Here is a 19,070-nt window from a genome sequence, read left to right on the forward strand (position 1 = left end):
TAAAGACGGCGAACAAAGCTTTGCACTGTTTTCGTCAGTGTGGCCAAAGAGAAAAAAAAATAAAACAAATACGGCAATCAACATTTCATTTCAACCCGGCATCGCCCGTACACAACCATGACACAACCAAGAGGCTTTACGCGACTAGATTTCACCTTGATTTACCCGCAAATGAATCATTCAACCTATATATTCAAGTTTTTCATAGCCCAGGATTGCTTTTCGTCCAATTGCCAGTCAAGGTTGGATGTGGGAATAGTTAGGAAGTTATAAATAAATACTAATACGCCTAAACCCACCAGCGCTTACATGAACCACCTCACGATCGTGAGCAGTTCCGCGATCTTCATTCATAATTGTTGGATTGGATTAAAATGGCAACACATCAACTCTCTCATTTGGTAAAGGATAAAGATCCTATCAGAACAAAATAGGGTCAAGGTGAATTTTTTTTTATTACCTAGTAAGGAAAAGTGAAAAGTTTTATCGTATATAAATAAGCTGTTTAATGTCATTGGTTTGATACACATGCCATTGATTCTATCAGTTTTCTTTTTGGATCCCTAATTTCATTCATACACGCAAGCCAACGACTAACATACCAAGCATTGCATATGCATTTTCTAAAGTATTCTACAAAAAAAAAATTGACCTCTGCATTCCGCTCTCGGGAGGCGTGAGCCGGATTTAGCAAAAGCATTTGCTCAGTTTATTATGTGAGCGGCGTCGGTTATATGCGCGTTCTGTCACGTTCTCCTTACATGGCATGTTCGGATAGGTGTCGAAGGTCACGTTCTATGTTCGTTACGAGAATAAGCACAAGGGTAAAATAAAGTATATATATTTGTATGTGCAAGCATTTCAAATGGTTATTGGTATTATTTGGTAAACTAATTTAGACGTATAGCTCCATTAATTTGTGTGTATTAGACTACTGTATTACAGTACCGGTATTATGGAGTTTTCAAAGTAAGCTATTCAAGTCTGCAAGATGAACTTTCTGAACAGACCATGGAAGAACCGATGAACAGCGATACTGAATTACCGATACCATTACCTGTGGCTGTGCATCTGCAGCCGTGACTGATATCACATATCAGGATATATGCTGAACTGACAAACGTATTCAAGAGCTACCAGTTCTGCAGTTAGTCGTTTCAACTAACTTACACCTTTAGACAACTCATAAAATAACTACCGGTATACTATGTGTCAGTGTGTGGTTTCCCATAAATATACAAATTTGTGCTTTGTTAAACTAAATTAAAGATATGCTTCAGTTTACCCTAATGAACACGAGGTGAGATCAGAGCATGCACAGTTTTTCAGTACTGCAGTAAGTCTTCTGTATCTATAATCAAGCCAGCTTCCTAGTATAATATCAAAGTGATCAATGGTAACTACGGTAATTAAAGATAAGTATACAGTAGTAGCTATTTTGAAATATGTATCATATTTATTCAAAGATAGAACTACCAAAATATTTGTTTGTTGTGGACGTGGTACCATATCACAAAGCATTCTACAAATTTTAATATTTCTATCTTTTTGTAGAGAGCTTTGAGTTTACTAAATAGAACTAATAGAAAATGGCTGCAGAAAGAAAATTTTTTGTTGGAGGGAACTTCAAAATGAATGGAGATCGAAAAATGTTGGATAGCATTGTGGAAAATTTGAATAAAACAGAATGTGGAAATACTCAAGTAGTTGTGGCTCCACCAACAGTATATCTCTCGTATGTGAAGGAAAAATTGTCGGATAATGTTAATGTAGCAGCTCAAAATTGCCATAATGTGAGATGTTTTTTTGTTACCATTTGTATAGTTTTTTGTATAATTGTCTTTTCTATTATAACTATTTATAATGTCAGCATAATTTCAAGTCATTCTCCAGGTGGAATATAGAACAATAAAAAGGAAGTTTTGGATGAATGATGAAATGCCATAAGGTATGGGTTCACTGCATATTATTTCAAATGACCTATTCTTGACTTAGGTTGCCAAAGGAGCTTTTACTGGTGAAACCAGTCCAGATATGTTGCTGGATTTAGGTATTTCCTGGGTGATTCTAGGCCATTCTGAGAGACGACATGTTTTTGGCGAAACTGATGAATTGATTGGTGAGTCTTATTGTGCATACATTACATTTAATCTTATCTAATATTTGGCAACACATGTTTTCGCAGTATAAAGTTGTATTTGTGTGTTTTGATAAATAGTGCTATTTTTATCCGGTCTTACTACTTACTGAATACAGCGCGAAACACCGCAAAGAGCGCGAAACACCGCAAAAGAGCGCGAAACAGAGGGAAACAGCGCAAAATAGTGGGGAAACAGCGCAAAACAGCGCGAAAGAGCGCAAAACAGAGGGAAACAGTGTGAAGCAGAAAAAAATTTTGCAATGAGTTCGGGGCACCTTGATTTGAGTTCGATTACCACGGCAGCAAATTAAAAACACAAACCAACGTATGTAGCCAGTAATGCTGTAATGGCAGGTCTGCCCCCGCTGGTGACACATTTTGGGTACCATAATTTAGAACAATTTCCATGTGGATATGGTTGGCTTTAGGGTTAGGGTTAGGTAAAAAGGGACCTCCAGAAGTATGTGCACCAAGATGGCGCACAACCTGAAAATAGTATGTGTGTGTGTGTGTGTGTGTAGCGCATTCAGGTTGTGCGACATATTGCTGCACATACTTCTGAAGCACCAAAAAGGTAGATAAAATTTCGCATGATGACCTATAATCCGGTACATAACCTTGTAAATATACCGGAAATAGCGCCATGAAACCATGGCGAGAGGCGCCGTGGTTCTTTCGTGGCAGGAGGTGGTAATGACTGCGTCTCCTGTTTTGCGCTGTTTCCCTCCGTTTTGCGCTGGTTTCCTTCTGTTTCGCGCTGTTTTTCTCTGTTTTGCGCTGTTACGCGCTATTTTGCGCTGTTTCGCGCTCTTTTGCGCTGTTTCGCGCTGTTTTGCGCTCTTTGCGGTGTTTCGCGCTGTATTCAGTAAGTAGTAAGACCCATTTTTATCTAGTGTTTATTTTGATTTTCAGGCAAGAAGGTTCAATATGCACTTGAGAAAGGAATGCAGTTGATTCCATGCATTGGAGAGAAACTTGAAGAACGTGAAGCAGGTACCACTGAGCAGGTTGTCTTTGGGCAAATGGAAACGATCAAGAATAATGTTAATGATTGGAGCAGAGTGGTCATTGCATATGAACCAGTATGGGCGATTGGTACTGGTAAGGTTGCAACTCCACAACAGGCCCAAGAAGTTCATCAGAAACTCCGCCAGTGGTTGGCTCAAAATGTTTCAGATGCTGTAAGCAAGTCTACTAGAATCATCTATGGAGGGTCTGTGTCTGCGGCTAATTGCAAAGAACTCGCAAAGCAGCCTGATGTTGATGGTTTCTTGGTTGGCGGTGCCTCTTTGAAACCAGAGTTTTCTGACATCATTAAAGCTAGATGTTAAAGGAGAAGAAAATATTAATCATAATAGATGTTTCAAGTTCAACATTTAATATAAATTCTAATTATTCTAGGTGCAGAATTCTGTACTTTTTTCGTTAATCAGTTCATAGCTAAATTTTCTTACTGTGTGTGCTATATATTTCAAATATCATTTGGAAAAGGATCAGGATAGGAATGATCCATCGAAATGAATCTTACATGATTATAGTCATAAGCTTAGCAAGAATCCGGTATCATGCATGAAATTTAGTAATTGTATACTTAAGCCAGCCAGTTTAAACCACGTTCAAAGTTTTCTGAATTTCCATCATGTACCGTATGTTGGTATTCATTTACCAATAGGAGAACACTTACTAAACGTCTCCCAACTGCCGTTTGTAAGCAAGGATAGTTTCAAACTATAGTGTTGGAAAATTGAGTCTGGGATGGCTGTAACCTTCGCTAGTTTCTTTTTCAAGTTGTAACCACTGACGTGACAAAAGCTTCTGAGACGAAAGCATTATAGGGTAGAATTTCACTTAATCTATACGTCGCCATACGTCAGGTTTTCCCAGAGCATGTCCCGGATTTTATTGGTCAAATTTGCGTCTGGGAGAAATGTTAAAAAGTGCCCAAATGTCAGGGATCCGGGATTTTATTGGTCAAATTTGCGTCAGCGAAAAATGTTAAAAAGTGTCTAAATGTCGGGAATTTTCGAATACAGTGTTCCTACTAGGCTACTAAACATCCTCGAGTTTTCAGATATTGCGCGTCCGAGAATTCGATTTTTTCCCAGATATGTAACATGCAGGCTTTGTTGTTCAACATGAATTGCATCACATTCAGATTTTGTAATCGGTATTTTGGTTGCACAACCTGTACTTTACTCCGTGCTAGGGTTTAGTGCTGAAGATTGAGCTGCAATTTTGTACTGTTGAAAATGGCTAAGTGAAAATGTAATATATATATGACATGAAGGAAGAACACCCATGCTTCCGGAAAGGCAGAAATGAATGGGAAGCAGAATGCTTAGTTTGTAGACAAGGAACATACATCTCAGCCTACTAGGCTACAACGGATTTGCGGATTCAAAGTCACATCTAAGTTCTGATAACATTTTAAAGTAGTGACAAGAACTTACTCATTTAAAAAAGTGACAAATTTTGTCACAACAGGAACTAAAACAAATGATTAAGTTACTGCTGCCGTGGGCGCTTAGCGTTACACAAGCATCACGGCAGCTTTTATCTATGGATTGTACGTCCTCTTCGCTAAATAAACGTTGTCTGATTCTGACTTGAGAAAGTATTGTGTGCCCCCTCCCCCCAAAAAAACGGAAGCGATCATTTCATCTGCACTTGCACCGTATTCGATCGATGCCGCCCTAAAAAGTTTAGTAGAAAATGGTATTGAATATTGTGCAATTGATCCAGTAAAATGCCACAATTTTGCTCCTTCCGTTTTGTTTTGTAATCTTCTATTCTCACGAGGAAGCGACGGCAGCTTGTGCCTTGGGATACATCGGGAATTTATATAATATTATAAGTATTCTGGTTGCAAAATTGGTCAACGTGTTTCACCAAAATTTTTGTCAGGCATTTTGTCTTTTCAGATATTATAACCCTAACTTAACCCCTTTGATGTTTATCAGCAACGAATACATTTCTTATGATTGGCTGGTCGGCACATTCACTAACTTATCAAACTGCAAGTTTTCTAACTTCTGCATGGAACGCAGCGACTAACATACTGATGGAACGTAAGCGTTTCAAGACTAACAAAATTTTAAGATTGCTTGCTTTTATCACCATTACTGACTAGACTAGATATCTCGGCAATATCGGCCATTTTTTCAGTATCGGTTAGATTAAGGCCGATATGTTTACCTCTTTGATATGGTTCAGAATGTTTTAAAAGATAAGTTGGAATACTACTTTTCCATTTATTTTTTGTCTGGAGAGATCGTGATCTATGAGCCATACATGTCCCAGCCCCCACGAGAGAATATGATTCACGTGTTTTTAGCTATTTATCAGCCAAACTAGCTCAACTAATTTGGCTATTTTCGCTGTCAAATTTTTATATCGACATTTTTAATATTACATAGTAATTATGAACACAGCACATAACAAAAAGCAACTAGGAGCCCAGTTTTAAATCATACAGTGGAATTTGGGTCCTTATTAACGGCACATGGACTTTTGGCACGGGTATAAACTCTGACTGTTTGTCGTCAAGTACGAGTGTCATTTAGTCCGTCGACATCGATAAACTAAATTCAAAATATATGATAGCAATTGTAAAATATTATAAAATAGTGAAGTAAAAAAACATCCTCGACGGTTATAGGTAGGCCTTCTTTTCGTCTGTGCTGATTGATATTCTTTCATTTTGGCTTTGACTTATTGCGTCGACGATTACGATTAGCCACGAAATAAAATATTTGTAAAATGCTTTTAATTTGAACGTAGGACGGCGGCGCTAGAATGTGTGGGTGATATTCGATATTCTTCTGAACACGAATAACGATATTCGGAGGTCGCGATATTAACATTAAATTCAAATTGGACACCAAACATTAATTTCATATTATGTGATATATCTTTTTTTTCGATCTGAAATAATGTGTACTATGAACAACGCTCAAAGATCATTGTTTTAACCCGTCTGCCCTACACAGCACACCTAATTAAGTAATAATTACATAGTATCGGTAATATCGGCCTTTTTGTAGTATCGGTATCAGCGTTTTCAGCTGGTATCGGTATCGGCGACAAAAGCGGTATCGGTACATCTCTGTTACTGACTGGGCTATCAGTCTACTTGTAATGCTTCTACAAAATAATCGCTCTTTGGGCCTAACTCTGTTCTCCACTAGATACTCTTCCCACTTTTTCCATTTTCTCGAAGTCTATCCAAAAACCGACCCTGATTTTACCGTAACTAATCCCACCCACGCCGGACTTATCGCAACAGCTATAACTTCTTTAGCTGCATGTTTAAATCCGGAATTACATATTTATCCCGGGGGAAAAGAAAGCAAACCCACCACACCTAACTTCTCTTGTCTGAACCCGCCTGCCAACCCTATTAGGCACATTCTTATAACTCAGTATTTAGACTTCTGCAACCTATTTCACAAAGGTACCGTATTTCAATTTTCCGAAATTTGTGCGATGAAAGTATGCTAACAAAGTCGAAAGGGCCGCCCTACTGCATTTCTCCTGCAAGGGTCTCGATTACGTGATTTGTCCCTGACCTGTTTCCATTCTGTCCTTCTCTAACAGCCACTCACTTTAGCCTGGATTTTTTCCATTCTGACACTTCTCCTCAAATCTAAGGCAGGCTACCAACAACATTACGTATTTAAAGTTATCTGCAGACAATACTTATGTCCAGTGATGAGCTGGAAAAATCGTGACAATCGCACCTGATCCGTGGGTGCGCCGGGAAAACATCCAATAAAGAATAAACGTTTCCGGCTACAGCTCACCACTGTTTAGGTGTAAAAGTATTAAGAAGTTTGGAAATCCCTGCTATACATGAAGCCAGAAGAAAATGATGGATTATATCTTTTTTATTTATAAATGGAAAAATTTATAACATGAGATAATGAATTTTAAGTCACGCTGATCTGTATTCCTGTAAAAATGGAACATTCGGTTTGTAAAACTACATTTCAATTGCTTATTGATGTATCCTGTATCCACCAACCGTCAGAAATGTTGCAGTTTTTGGCAGTCTTGGCACATATATTGACAGCATTGGTAATGGCTGAAACTAGGCTTGCCCGTAATTTACGGAATTATTTCGAGTTACGGAAGGGAAGTTACGAATAACGTAAAGTCGTAAATATTTGTCGAGCTCTTTCACGATTGAAACGAGCTCTCTTCAAAGCAGTCAATTCCGTCGATTGTAAAAAATGAAAGTTTAATGAGGAGAGTTGCGTCAATCTCAGCCGTTTTTCTCTCTTTCGTTACGGAGGTGGGGTAAGGCATGACGCGTTGCCACCCCCGTTTGAAAGAAAATTTTAATGTGCAATTTCATCTACAAAAAAGCAGCAGGGTCGTTTTACGATTGCGCATCTTGGTTTCCCGGTCAAAACGATATTATTCTCTGCATTATCACGCAGTTAACACCGCCAGACTTTTTTGTCTTCACGATATGGTATCTTTTCGGCGCTGATGATGAATAAGAATGTGTGATTGTTGATTGCAATTTCGGAAGTCGTATTTTTCTTTCTCTTCATGAAACAGACATGAAACGAATTTTACCGCCGTTATGGGCGCACAAAAGGAGAGAAGGGACTTTCTTCTCCCGACTCAATAAATTTTTATTAATACAAATCACAGACAATAGAATTTATTAGCATTAATTTACAACGAGTTACGGGTAAGAATTTACCGACGGCTTTCGCTAACAAATCACAGCGCATTGAAAAGCAGAATAGAATTTATTAGCATTAATTTACAACGAGTTACGAGTAAGAATTTACAGACGGCTATCGCTAACTGGTAGCAACGATGACTGTGAAAAAAATATTTCCTCCCCTTATTGCGTCATATTTTCAAAAAGCGGTAGATTACTCGGCGCCGTGATAATTAATTTCGCGTAATGAACCAACGCAACTTCGTCTTTTCGGCATCGGTAAAGCGATTGAGACGGCAGAGAAACAACAAAACGACGGGATTTCCCGCCGACCGGTAAAAATCCTTTGTGGACCGGTGACGATCAAGTATGAGTCAGTGTGTTTATTCTGTGCGAGATTCATTTTCTATTACGAAATCTTGATGTTCTGTTACAGGTTTTATCGTTATATTTCTGTCCGGACTTGGCCTTGCTCAGTATGTTTTTCACAATGCCTCGCATTTTCGGCCAAATGTGATTAACTGTCTTTACCAAATGCGGCAACTTATTTTTATTTATCGCGGACTCGAATACCACCGCCACTCGACCAAACTTGTGGCAATTTTGAGCGATAGCATCGTCGATTTGAGTTAGAAAAACGAGTTAATTTTTTCGTTAGTGCAAAATAAATGTCACAAAATGCATTGTTTTGCGATATAACTTTGTATTTTCGGTAAAGGCATGTCATATAAGTACGGCATTTAAATTATGCGCAAATAATTAATATTTGATACAAATTTATCGATAATAATGTTATAACATTTAGGACGCGGAATGATTTAATGTAAAATGAGGCATGGTAATCGGAATATCGTCAATAAGTCGGCATCAATAATTATTATAAAATGCTAACTAGGTGGTGAAGTGGGATAATGTAAAAAACAGTGCAATGAGAAGTCTTCGTCGCGAGGCAAGCGCAAGTATAATCAAACGAGAGAATACGCTCGTCGTAGATTTAGAACTCGATTTAAAAAAAAGTCAACTATCGTTTCATAAATATCCGTATACCAGTGTCGGTAATGACAAAATTGATCGCATAAAATTGGGACGGTTAATTAGCGAAGGTGATAAAGGAAAATCAAAGCTAACACAAAAGTTAAAAATCAAAATAAAATTAATTTGAATATACTCTTTGATATTTGTCTTTAACATATTTCGCCGGCGAGTAGTACTGCCAGGAATGTGAGAATCGAACTTCGATGTCCCATTCGGAAAAGAAGTGGATTCAAATGGTTGTTATGATAGGTTTTTAAATGTGTGAAAAAATATCGCAATTACGGGGTCATTACGTAATCGATTTTGACGTAATTACGGAATTGATTTTTGTCAATTACGTGCAAGCCTAGCTGAAACATTGATAATTTTTGATTCTTGACAATTGTGAGGTTATTTTTAACTTTATGATAAGCGATAGACGAATGACCAAAACGAAGATAAAAACATAAACATTTTTTTAAACTTTGCTGGTTGTTGACCCGTATTAATTCAAACCTGGTGGAATTTTTAAGAAATATTAATTGGATAACCTAAAACGAAACTTTTCTTCTTTTGGATGGGATATTTCATATAATGAAATCAATTCAAAGACAAACTTGCCAATATCAACAAGTTTTTTCGCCTGAACTCCCAGAATTTCTAAATAACATCAAATTATACAACGAAGTTGATTGCTAGCTAAGTTTACAGCATAGAGAAAATTCCATTGTCTTGAGTAAAAATGAAATAATGTTTATTAATGTGCTGTCAAAACCGATCAAAATTATTAATATTACAAAGTTGAAATGATGTTATTTATGTATCCTTTCATATATATACCGACATATCTAAGGGGTGCATTTAGTCGTACTCTCCTGCTATATTACATTCATGGCTAATATGACTTTACTTATTCAATGGCCTTTGTTTGAAATAAAAGTGCATTCACGACATCTCTATAAATATCTCTCTACAAGTACCCTACATATTCACCGTTTTCTATCGATCTCTTCACTACTTCTATCTTTGCCCGCTAAAGTGCTGTAAAGTAATGAAACCTAAAATATGAGATTATCGTTATCTACCCAGTGATATTGAGGTTGTTTTAACTTTTCAAAATATAAAGAAATTGTCAAATATAGACATACCAGCCTGTTCAAGGTTTTGAACTTCAAGGTTGATAATGAACTCACTGGTGCCTGGAAGCAGCATCCCACTGACTATTTTTCTTGCTCTAACTTCTGAATACGAATAAATGTGAATCTCAATCACAAGATTTCGTTTCATATCTTGATCGTACGAAGGAATAGAGTAATTATGAGTTTCTTACCTACCTTCGAGGAATAGGTCGGTATAGGTTTGGTATCTCGTCATTGATAACTTCTGTGACTAAAGAATCTAGTGCAAATATACTCATTAATATTTTTATCAGTAAATTAAGAGTATTTCGAAGTATTTAAAAAAATCTAACCTGTGGATTTTGCCTCGGGATTGCTTGGCTTTGTGGCAATGCCGTTGTTGAACACAAGCTGAAAATTTATGATAAAATGCAATTATTCAAACAACGACATGCATTTTGGATTCAAAAAATTGCTTCGTGTTTGATATGGAAATACCACAATTTACCATTCCTATAAGTTCTCCGCGATCTCCTCCGCCTGCCGACTTTTCCGCTTGGTAGATTTCTGCGAATAGCACTATGTTTATTACAGTAATTAAAAAATTCATTTTTTATGTGTATTTCCCATGATATAATTTGAAATTTAACGCAAATGCAAGCTAATACTTGCTCAAAAAACTACAAGAGAGCTACGCACAAATATATGGACACGTTAGACCAGAGCGAATCAGTCCTTACCGGTACCTTTGACGCTACCGGTACCCTCAAAAAAGTTCTGAACTTCCAGTAGCAAGAATTTTGCAGAATCAAAACGTACAGCCAGTCATGACACTGACTAAAATCCGTGTTCCCATGGATAAAAAATAATACTGCAAAATTTTAGACGAAATATCAAATTTCATAGAATTCACGCAAAATTTTGAAATAAATAAAAGTAATAGCCTTCTGGAGAAAAATTTTATCTTCAACCACTGAAAATTTCAAAGCAATTGGTCCAGTATTCGGAGAGAAAAGCGACTTTTTAAAACGTGTCAAAGAACAACAACATAATATTGAAACGATCGTTATGGCCACTATTCGTGTCCAATAAATGTCTTCCCTGCCAGATACCGAAGCTTGATTGACTTCCTATCGCATAATGTTTAATAGAGTTGTTGGTTCTTTTCTCGCAGGGTAGTGTCTTAAACACTGGTCGTTTACACTTTACAGCTTTTCCCGTCTTGCATAACATACATCTGGAACTCGGATCGGTCACCTGTTCCCTGATCTAATTTTTAAACATTGAGGATGATGGATATACTTTACCTTAGACGCAAGACAAAGAGGAAACTCACGAACGTCGTGAAACGCTTCCATTGCTGAAAAAATAAACAATATTTATCTTTATCGAATTTCGTACGCAGAGGGCCAATCTAGCGTGAACCCAAACTGTTTGTCAGAGAAGTGACTGCGACCTTCTATATTGATTTAATTTCAGGCTTTTGGTCTGGATGTTTGGAGTAAGTTCATTTCCTCCGGTCTTCTATGTGAGCATCGTGATTATGGACAGTAAACTGCAAAGAATAAGCACTATGAATCTGAAACCTACCTTGTCCCCGTTTCCTCGATTGCCGTGCTTCAAATAATGATCCATGATTATGAAAATTGCAATTTTCCTTCGTGTATCCGCTCGTTAAAACGCAATGAACTCGTGAAAATGTTGGTAAAAGCCACAAACGCACTAATTTATCATCAAAATTCGTTCTATGACGTCATAATGTATACGTTTCCCAACAATGACTTGTGCGCTGTAAACCAAACTCACCTATGATTGGTCGACGGTGTAAACCCATAGCAACGACTCCGCGCTTATCTGAACAATTGCTATGGCGGCGTTTTTTGATGGTTTCTGTATATCAGGTATTCTTGCAATAGTGTAAATTTTACAAGTACAACGTACCGTAGAACAAGAAACATAACGTACCGATCGATCAAACTGCAGAACTTGCTTGCTTGTTGGGGCAAAGAAAATCTGAGGCCTCTGTCAGAAATATTTCCACACAGCACCCCTTCCTACAGCTCGTATTCTGTAATTCTGACGCACTCATGCGTGACCAACGGTTACCAGGCGACGAAAACTGCAGGTATACGCGCTATCTGGGACTACAGGTTTGTTACATTATTTTTGTCTACTGTTTGACGTACCGGTGCAAGATACCTATATATTGTATCGCTTTTGGATGCAGGAACAAAGTGAATATCAATAAGGATATTTCAGGTTCCCGAATAGGAAGTGAACGGCGACAAAGGTGTGCAGCGTGTTGCAGAAATAACAGCGATGGAACGAATACTGGTACTAAATGAGTATTCAACTATATAACATGTGTAAATAGTTTGCAGGGTAACTTACTATGACCATATCAATGCGCAACGTTTTTAAACATTCATTTAATGGCATCTTTTTGTTTTGTTCTCTCTGTGTGTATACTGTTTTAAGAATGCGGGCCACGTCAATATATCAATTATAGGCTACGGACCTGTTCACATGTGATTAGTGTTTTTCTTGATAATTGTTTTTATGAGTGTCCGCACATCGAATTTGCCGTCATGATTTTGCGTTTGTTTGTATATTAAACCACTTATCACCTTTTCCGCAATGCCCCATCTAGCAATCAGTGTAGTTTTTCATGGTTTGGTTCTTCTTAAAGCTTTCATGAGTATGACCATCTTTGCCAATTTATTACATTCCACTCCCCACAATATCTTTGCATGAGATTATATTGGTTTTGCTTGCTCTCCAGAATTCTCCATCTTTAATTTATGTCTGTTATGTAGTTTTCAAAATAAACTATCTATCTAAGGCGTGAAATCCAACGGGCCCAAATGACTACATTTTATCAGTGGTAAGTATCCATATGCTTGCCAATAGTTTTTTTATTTCTGGAATTGCTCTATTTTTGATATGTAATTAAACTCTCGTAATGCTCTTTATTGTGTTTTTTTCCTGACTTACACTTATGCACTGCACTTCTTCATTGGTGAAATAAACTGAAATATTTAATTTCTGAAAGTATCCGAGTTGTTGTCATGTCAAAAAAAAATGCAAATATACAGTACAGTTCGCATACAAAAGCGAAAAGTCATAAAATAGAACTATTCAATAGAAATCCAGAAGCAGTCGATACTGCAGTTCCATCTCATAGTGAGTCGAATGCAACCGCCAAAGAATATCAATTGGACTTACTCGAGGAGTAAAATTTACGAATCAGAAAAGAGAAAGATGAAGCTTTAGACAAATTAGTTAATTTAGAAAACTTTGAGGCAGAACTTTTGCAGCTTAGAATGGAGAGAAATGAGGCAGTGGAAAAACTAGAAAATTTTAACATTTTTAGTTACAAGAACTTGAGCAAATAGCCAAATAAATTCATTTACTATACTGGTTTACCAGTAGAAACATTTGATGTGATGTTCAATTTCCTCTGCCCCTGTTTGCCAGATTCGTGCCATTGTAAAATGCTCATGACCCTCATGAAACTACGCTTAAACGAACATTTTGATACGTTAGCAGACATATTCGATTTGTCTAAATCAAATCTCGACAACGCATTCTGGCGCTGGATTGATTTAATCTAAAACAAAATGTTTGTTTCTGATTTGTTGGACTGTGAAGCAAATATTAAAACACTACCACCACTTTTTCGACAATACTTCCCAAGATTGGCATCGTAGACTGCTGTGAAATATTTATCAATAGACCGAAACGATTACTTGCCCGAGCCCAAGTATACTCTAGTTACAAAAAACATTCCACTGTCAAATTTTTAATAGCTTGTAGCCTTGTACACCGAATGCTGGAACGGTTCAATTTTGTATGCTTCCAAACTCTTCCTGTTTTTCATGGCCTCTTTTGTGTATATTCCAGGTGTATTGATGAGATATTAATATACGTCAGAGTATAACCTTTGGCCATAGAGATGTTTCATTCACTCATGCATCCTGTGGTGACATATAGCCTAGGTTCATTCTTCCAAGTGAGGCATCTTAAGTTTTTCAAAGTAGGCTAGCGTTTTTTTTTGTATTGAAATCCGGCCACCGCAATGCCAGCAAAATTCCAGCCAAATCTTGAAAAAGTTGTACCGAATGTCATATCGAAGTGTGGCCGTGATTTTATACGAAATATTTGACTATTTCGAATCTTTTCGTCACAGGGAAAAAAATTTGAAAACACCACTGGATAGAAGACTACTAATAGAACTTAATCCAACGAAAAAATTGAAGTGACATCCCACGAGTTTTCGAACTTTTTGAGGTTCGAAAATGTTCAAATACACAAAAATTGAACTTTTTCATGAAAAATCGAATTATTCCGAATCTTTCCGGTCCTGGGGGCAAAGATTTGAATATACCATTGGATAGATGACTATCATAGGAACACCTTCCAACAAAAAAAATGTGGTGACAACCGACGAGTTTTCGAACTTTTTGAGGTTCGAAACTGTTCAAATACACAAAAATTGAACTTTTTCATAAAAAATCGAATTATTTCGAATCTTTCCGGTCTCGGGGGCAAAGATTTGAATATACCATTGAATAGAAGACTAACATAGGAACATATTCCAACAAAAAAATTGTCGTGACATCCGACGAGTTTTCGAACTTTTTGAGGTTCGAAAATGTACAAGGATGAAAAAATTTTACTTTTTCACAAAATATCGAATTATTTCGAATCTTTCCGGTCTCGGGGGCAAAGATTTGAATATACCATTGGATAGAAGACTAAAATAGGAACATATTCCAACAAAAAAATTGTGGTGACACCCGACGAGTTTTCGAACTTTTTGAGGTTCGAAACTGTTCAAATACACAAAAATTGAACTTTTTCATAAAAAATCGAATTGTTTCGAATCTTTTAGGTCTCGGGGGCAAAGATTTTAATAAACCATTGGATAGAAGACTAACATAGGAACATATTCCAACAAAAAAATTGTGGTGACACCCGACGAGTTTTCGAACTTTTTGAGGTTCGAAACTGTTCAAATACACAAAAATTGAACTTTTTCATAAAAAATCGAATAATTTCGAATCTTTCCGGTCTCGGGGGCAAAGATTTGAATATACCATTGGATAGAAGACTAACATAGGAACATATTCCAACAAAAAAATTGTGGTGACACCCCAGGAGTTTTCGAACTTTTTGAGGTTCGAAACTGTTCAAATACACAAAAATTGAACTTTTTCATAAAAAATCGAATTATTTCGAATCTTTCCGGTCTCGGGGGCAAAGATTTGAATATACCATTGGATAGAAGACTAACATAGGAACATATTCCAACAAAAAAATTGTGGTGACACCTAACGAGTTTTCGAACTTTTTGAGGTTCGAAACTGTTCAAATACACAAACATTAAACTTTTTCATAAAAAATCGAATTATTTAGAATCTTTCCAGTCTCGGGGGCAAAGATTTGAATATGCCATTGGATAGAAGACTAAAATAGGAACATATTCCAACAAAAAAATTGTGGTGACACCCGACGAGTTTTCGAACTTTTTGAGGTTCGAAACTGTTCAAATACACAAAAATTGAACTTTTTCATAAAAAAATCGAATTATTTCGAATCTTTCCGGTCTCGGGGGCAAAGATTTGAATATACCATTGGATTGAAGACTAACATAGGAACATATTTCAACAAAAAAATTGTGGTGACACCCGACGAGTTTTCGAACTTTTTGAGGTTCGAAACTGTTCAAATACACAAAAATTAAACTTTTTCATAAAAAATCGAATTATTTCGAATCTTTTCGGTCTCGGGGGCAAAGATTTGAATATACCATTGGATAGAAGACTAACATAGGAACATATTCCAACAAAAAAATTGTGGTGACACCCGACGAGTTTTCGAACTTTTTGAGGTTCGAAAATGTACAAGTATGAAAAAATTTTACTTTTTCACAAAATATCGAATTATTTCGAATTTTTCCGGTCTCGGGGGCAAAGATTTGAATATACCATTGGATAGAAGACTAACATAGGAACATATTCCAACAAAAAAATTGTGGTGACACCCCAGGAGTTTTCGAACTTTTTGAGGTTCGAAACTGTTCAAATACACAAAAATTGAACTTTTTCATAAAAAATCGAATTATTTCGAATCTTTCCGGTCTCGGGGGCAAAGATTTGAATATACCATTGGATAGAACACTAACATAGGAACATATTCCAACAAAAAGATTGTGGTGACATAGAACGAGTTTTCGAACTTTTTGAGGTTCGGAACTGTTCAAATACACAAAAATTGAACTTTTTCATAAAAAATCGAATTATTTCGAATCTTTCCGGTCTCGGGGGCAAAGATTTGAATATACCATTGGATTGAAGACTAACATAGAAACATATTCCAACAAAAAAATTGTGGTGACACCCGACGAGTTTTCAAACTTTTTGAGGTTCGAAACTGTTCAAATACACAAAAATTGAACTTTTTCATAAAAAATCGAATTATTTCGAATCTTTCCGGTCTCGGGGGCAAAGATTTGAATATACCATTGGATAGAAGACTAACATAGGAACATATTCCAACAAAAAAATTGTGGTGACACCCGACGAGTTTTCGAACTTTTTGAGGTTCGAAACTGTTCAAATACACAAAAATTGAACTTTTTCGTGAAAAATCGAATTATTTCGAATCTTTCCGGTCTCGGGGGCAAAGATTTGAATATACCATTGGATAGAAGACTAACATAGGAACATATTTCAACAAAAAAATTGGGGTGACACCTAACGAGTTTTCGAACTTTTTGAGGTTCGAAACTGTTCAAATACACAAAAATTGAACTTTTTCATAAAAAATCGAATTATTTCGAATCTTTCCGGTCTCGGGGGCAAAGATTTGAATATACCATTGGATAGAAGACTAAAATAGAAACATATTCCAACAAAAAAATTGTGGTGACACCCGACGAGTTTTTGAACTTTTTGAGGTTCGAAACTGTTCAAATACACAAAAATTGAACTTTTTCATAAAAAATCGAATTATTTCGAATCTTTCCTGTCTCGGGGGCAAAGAGTTGAATATACCATTGGATTGAAGACTAACATAGGAACATATTCCAATAAAAAAATTGTGGTGACACCCGACGAGTTTTCGAACTTTTTGAGGTTCGAAACTGTTCAAATACACAAAAATTGAACTTTTTCATAAAAAATCGAATTATTTCGAATCTTTCCGGTCTCGGGGGCAAAGATTTGAATATACCATTGGATTGAAGACTAACATAGGAACATATTCCAACAAAAAAATTGTGGTGACACCCGACGAGTTTTTGAACTTTATGAGGTTCGAAACCGTTCAAATACACAAAAATTGAACTTTTTCATAAAAAATCGAATTATTTCGAATCTTTCCGGTCTCGGGGGCAAAGATTTGAATATACCATTGGATAGAAGACTAACATAGGAACATATTCCAACAAAAAAATTGTGGTGACATCCGACAAGTTTTCGAACTTTTTGAGGTTCGAAAATGTACAAGTATGAAAAAATTTTACTTTTTCACAAAATATCGAATTATTTCGAATCTTTCCGGTCTCGGGGGCAAAGATTTGAATATACCATTGAATTGAAGACTAACATAGGAACATATTCCAACAAAAAATTTGTGGTGACACCCGACGAGTTTTCGAACTTTTTGAGGTTCGAAACTGGTCAAATACACAAAAATTGAACTTTTTCATAAAAAATCGAATTATTTCGAATCTTTCCGTTCTTGGGGGCAAAGATTTGAATATACCATTGGATTGAAGACTAACATAGGAACATATTCCAACAAAAAAATTGTGGTGACACCCGACGAGTTTTCGAACTTTATGAGGTTCGAAACTGTTCAAATACACAAAAATTGAACTTTTTCATAAAAAATCGAATTATTTCGAATCTTTTCGGTCTCGGGGGCAAAGATTTGAATATACCATTGGATAGAAGACTAACATAGGAACATATTCCAACAAAAAAATTGTGGTGACACCCGACGAGTTTTCGAACTTTTTGAGGTTCGAAAATGTACAAGTATGAAAAAATTTTACTTTTTCACAAAATATCGAATTATTTCGAATCTTTCCGGTCTTGGGGGCAAATATTTGAATATACCATTGGATAGAAGACTAACATAAGAACATATTCCAACAAAAAAATTGTGGTGACACCCGACGAGTTTTCGAACTTTTTGAGGTTCGAAAATGTACAAGTATGAAAAAATTTTACTTTTTCACAAAATATCGAATTATTTCGAATCTTTCCGGTCTCGGGGGCAAAGATTTGAATATACCATTGGATAGAAGACTAACATAGGAACATATTCCAACAAAAAAATTGTGGTGACACCCGACGAGTTTTCGAACTTTTTGAGGTTCGAAACTGTTCAAATACACAAAAATTGAACTTTTCAATAGAAAATCGAATTATTTCGAATCTTTCCGGTCTCGGGGGCAAAGATTTGAATATACCATTGGATAGAAGACTAACATAGGAACATATTCCAACAACATATTCCAACAAAAAAATTGTGGTGACATCCGATGAGTTTTTGAACTTTTTGAGGTTCGAAAATGTTCAAATACACAAAAATTAAACTTTTTCGTGAAAAATCTAATTATTTCGAATGTTTCCGGTCTTGGGGGCAAAAATTTGAAAACACCATTGGATAGAGGACTAATAAAAGAATTTATTTCAACAAAAAAATTGTAGTGACATTCGACAAGTTTTTACACTTTTTGAGGTTCGAAAGTGGTCAATTTCGCTAAAACTGAACTTTTCACTCGAAAAATCGATTTATTTTGAATCTTTCCGGTCTCGGAGGTAAAAATTTGAAAACACCATTGGATACTGACTAATGAAACAACTTATTTCAACAAAAAAATTGTAGTGACACCATTGAAGTTTTTGAACGTCTGAGGTTCAATTATTGGCAAATTTTTCATAATTGAAAATTTTGATGAGATAATTTTTCCGACTATTTTCAAATTTTGCGGACCCGGATGAAAAAAATTGAAGTTATCTATTAGTGATTCAAAATTTAATTTATTTTATGAAATTATAAGTAGAGGTTACGCGAGGCTAACTACTTATTCTTTTTCAATGCCTTT

General features: G+C 36.2%; 2 protein-coding genes across 4 annotated transcripts; one reads left to right on the forward strand and one right to left on the reverse strand.

Moving 5' to 3' along the window:
• Positions 1-1,535: 1,535 nt before the first annotated feature.
• On the forward strand, positions 1,536-3,658 carry LOC120331231 (triosephosphate isomerase-like). Its single transcript, XM_039398307.2, has 3 exons — positions 1,536-1,793; positions 1,996-2,119; positions 3,053-3,658. Exons 1-3 carry the CDS (start codon positions 1,590-1,592, stop codon positions 3,469-3,471), a joined length of 747 nt encoding a protein of 248 aa, XP_039254241.2. The 5' UTR covers positions 1,536-1,589; the 3' UTR covers positions 3,472-3,658.
• A 388-nt stretch (positions 3,659-4,046) lies between these two features.
• Positions 4,047-11,642, reverse strand: LOC144424554 (uncharacterized). Of its 3 annotated transcripts, none has more exons than XM_078113955.1 (7): positions 11,540-11,642; positions 11,257-11,309; positions 10,458-10,516; positions 10,303-10,360; positions 10,166-10,229; positions 9,980-10,072; positions 4,047-9,889 (listed from the first exon to the last, which is right to left on the reverse strand). In XM_078113955.1, the coding sequence occupies exons 1-5, from the start codon at positions 11,582-11,584 to the stop codon at positions 10,202-10,204; spliced, it is 243 nt and encodes an 80-aa protein (XP_077970081.1). In that variant the 5' UTR covers positions 11,585-11,642; the 3' UTR covers positions 4,047-9,889; positions 9,980-10,072; positions 10,166-10,201. The 3 variants fall into 3 exon arrangements, with proteins under 3 accessions (XP_077970081.1, XP_077970080.1, XP_077970079.1); XM_078113954.1 differs by having other exon boundaries at positions 10,162-10,229; XM_078113953.1 differs by lacking the exons at positions 4,047-9,889; positions 9,980-10,072; positions 10,166-10,229; positions 10,303-10,360; positions 10,458-10,516 and adding an exon at positions 10,665-11,218 and having other exon boundaries at positions 11,286-11,309; positions 11,540-11,640.
• Between the last annotated feature and the right edge of the window lie 7,428 nt (positions 11,643-19,070).

Source organism: Styela clava, chromosome 6 (genome assembly GCF_964204865.1).
Source record: "Styela clava chromosome 6, kaStyClav1.hap1.2, whole genome shotgun sequence".
Lineage (NCBI taxonomy): Eukaryota > Metazoa > Chordata > Ascidiacea > Stolidobranchia > Styelidae > Styela > Styela clava.

Excerpts from the sequence above, each read along its gene's own strand:
- LOC120331231 (XM_039398307.2), top strand. The coding sequence starts at position 1,590 with ATGGCTGCAGAAAGAAAATTTTTTGTTGGAGGGAACTTCAAAATGAAT. Across the intron at positions 1,794-1,995 it reads CAGCTCAAAATTGCCATAAT|GTTGCCAAAGGAGCTTTTAC; the intron begins GTGAGATGTTTT and ends TTCTTGACTTAG. Across the intron at positions 2,120-3,052 it reads CGAAACTGATGAATTGATTG|GCAAGAAGGTTCAATATGCA; the intron begins GTGAGTCTTATT and ends TTTGATTTTCAG.
- LOC144424554 (XM_078113953.1), bottom strand. The coding sequence starts at position 11,584 with ATGGATCATTATTTGAAGCACGGCAATCGAGGAAACGGGGACAAG. Across the intron at positions 11,310-11,539 it reads ATCGAGGAAACGGGGACAAG|CAATGGAAGCGTTTCACGAC; the intron begins GTAGGTTTCAGA and ends TTATTTTTTCAG. Across the intron at positions 11,219-11,285 it reads GGAAGCGTTTCACGACGTTC|ATCAGGGAACAGGTGACCGA; the intron begins GTGAGTTTCCTC and ends TTTAAAAATTAG.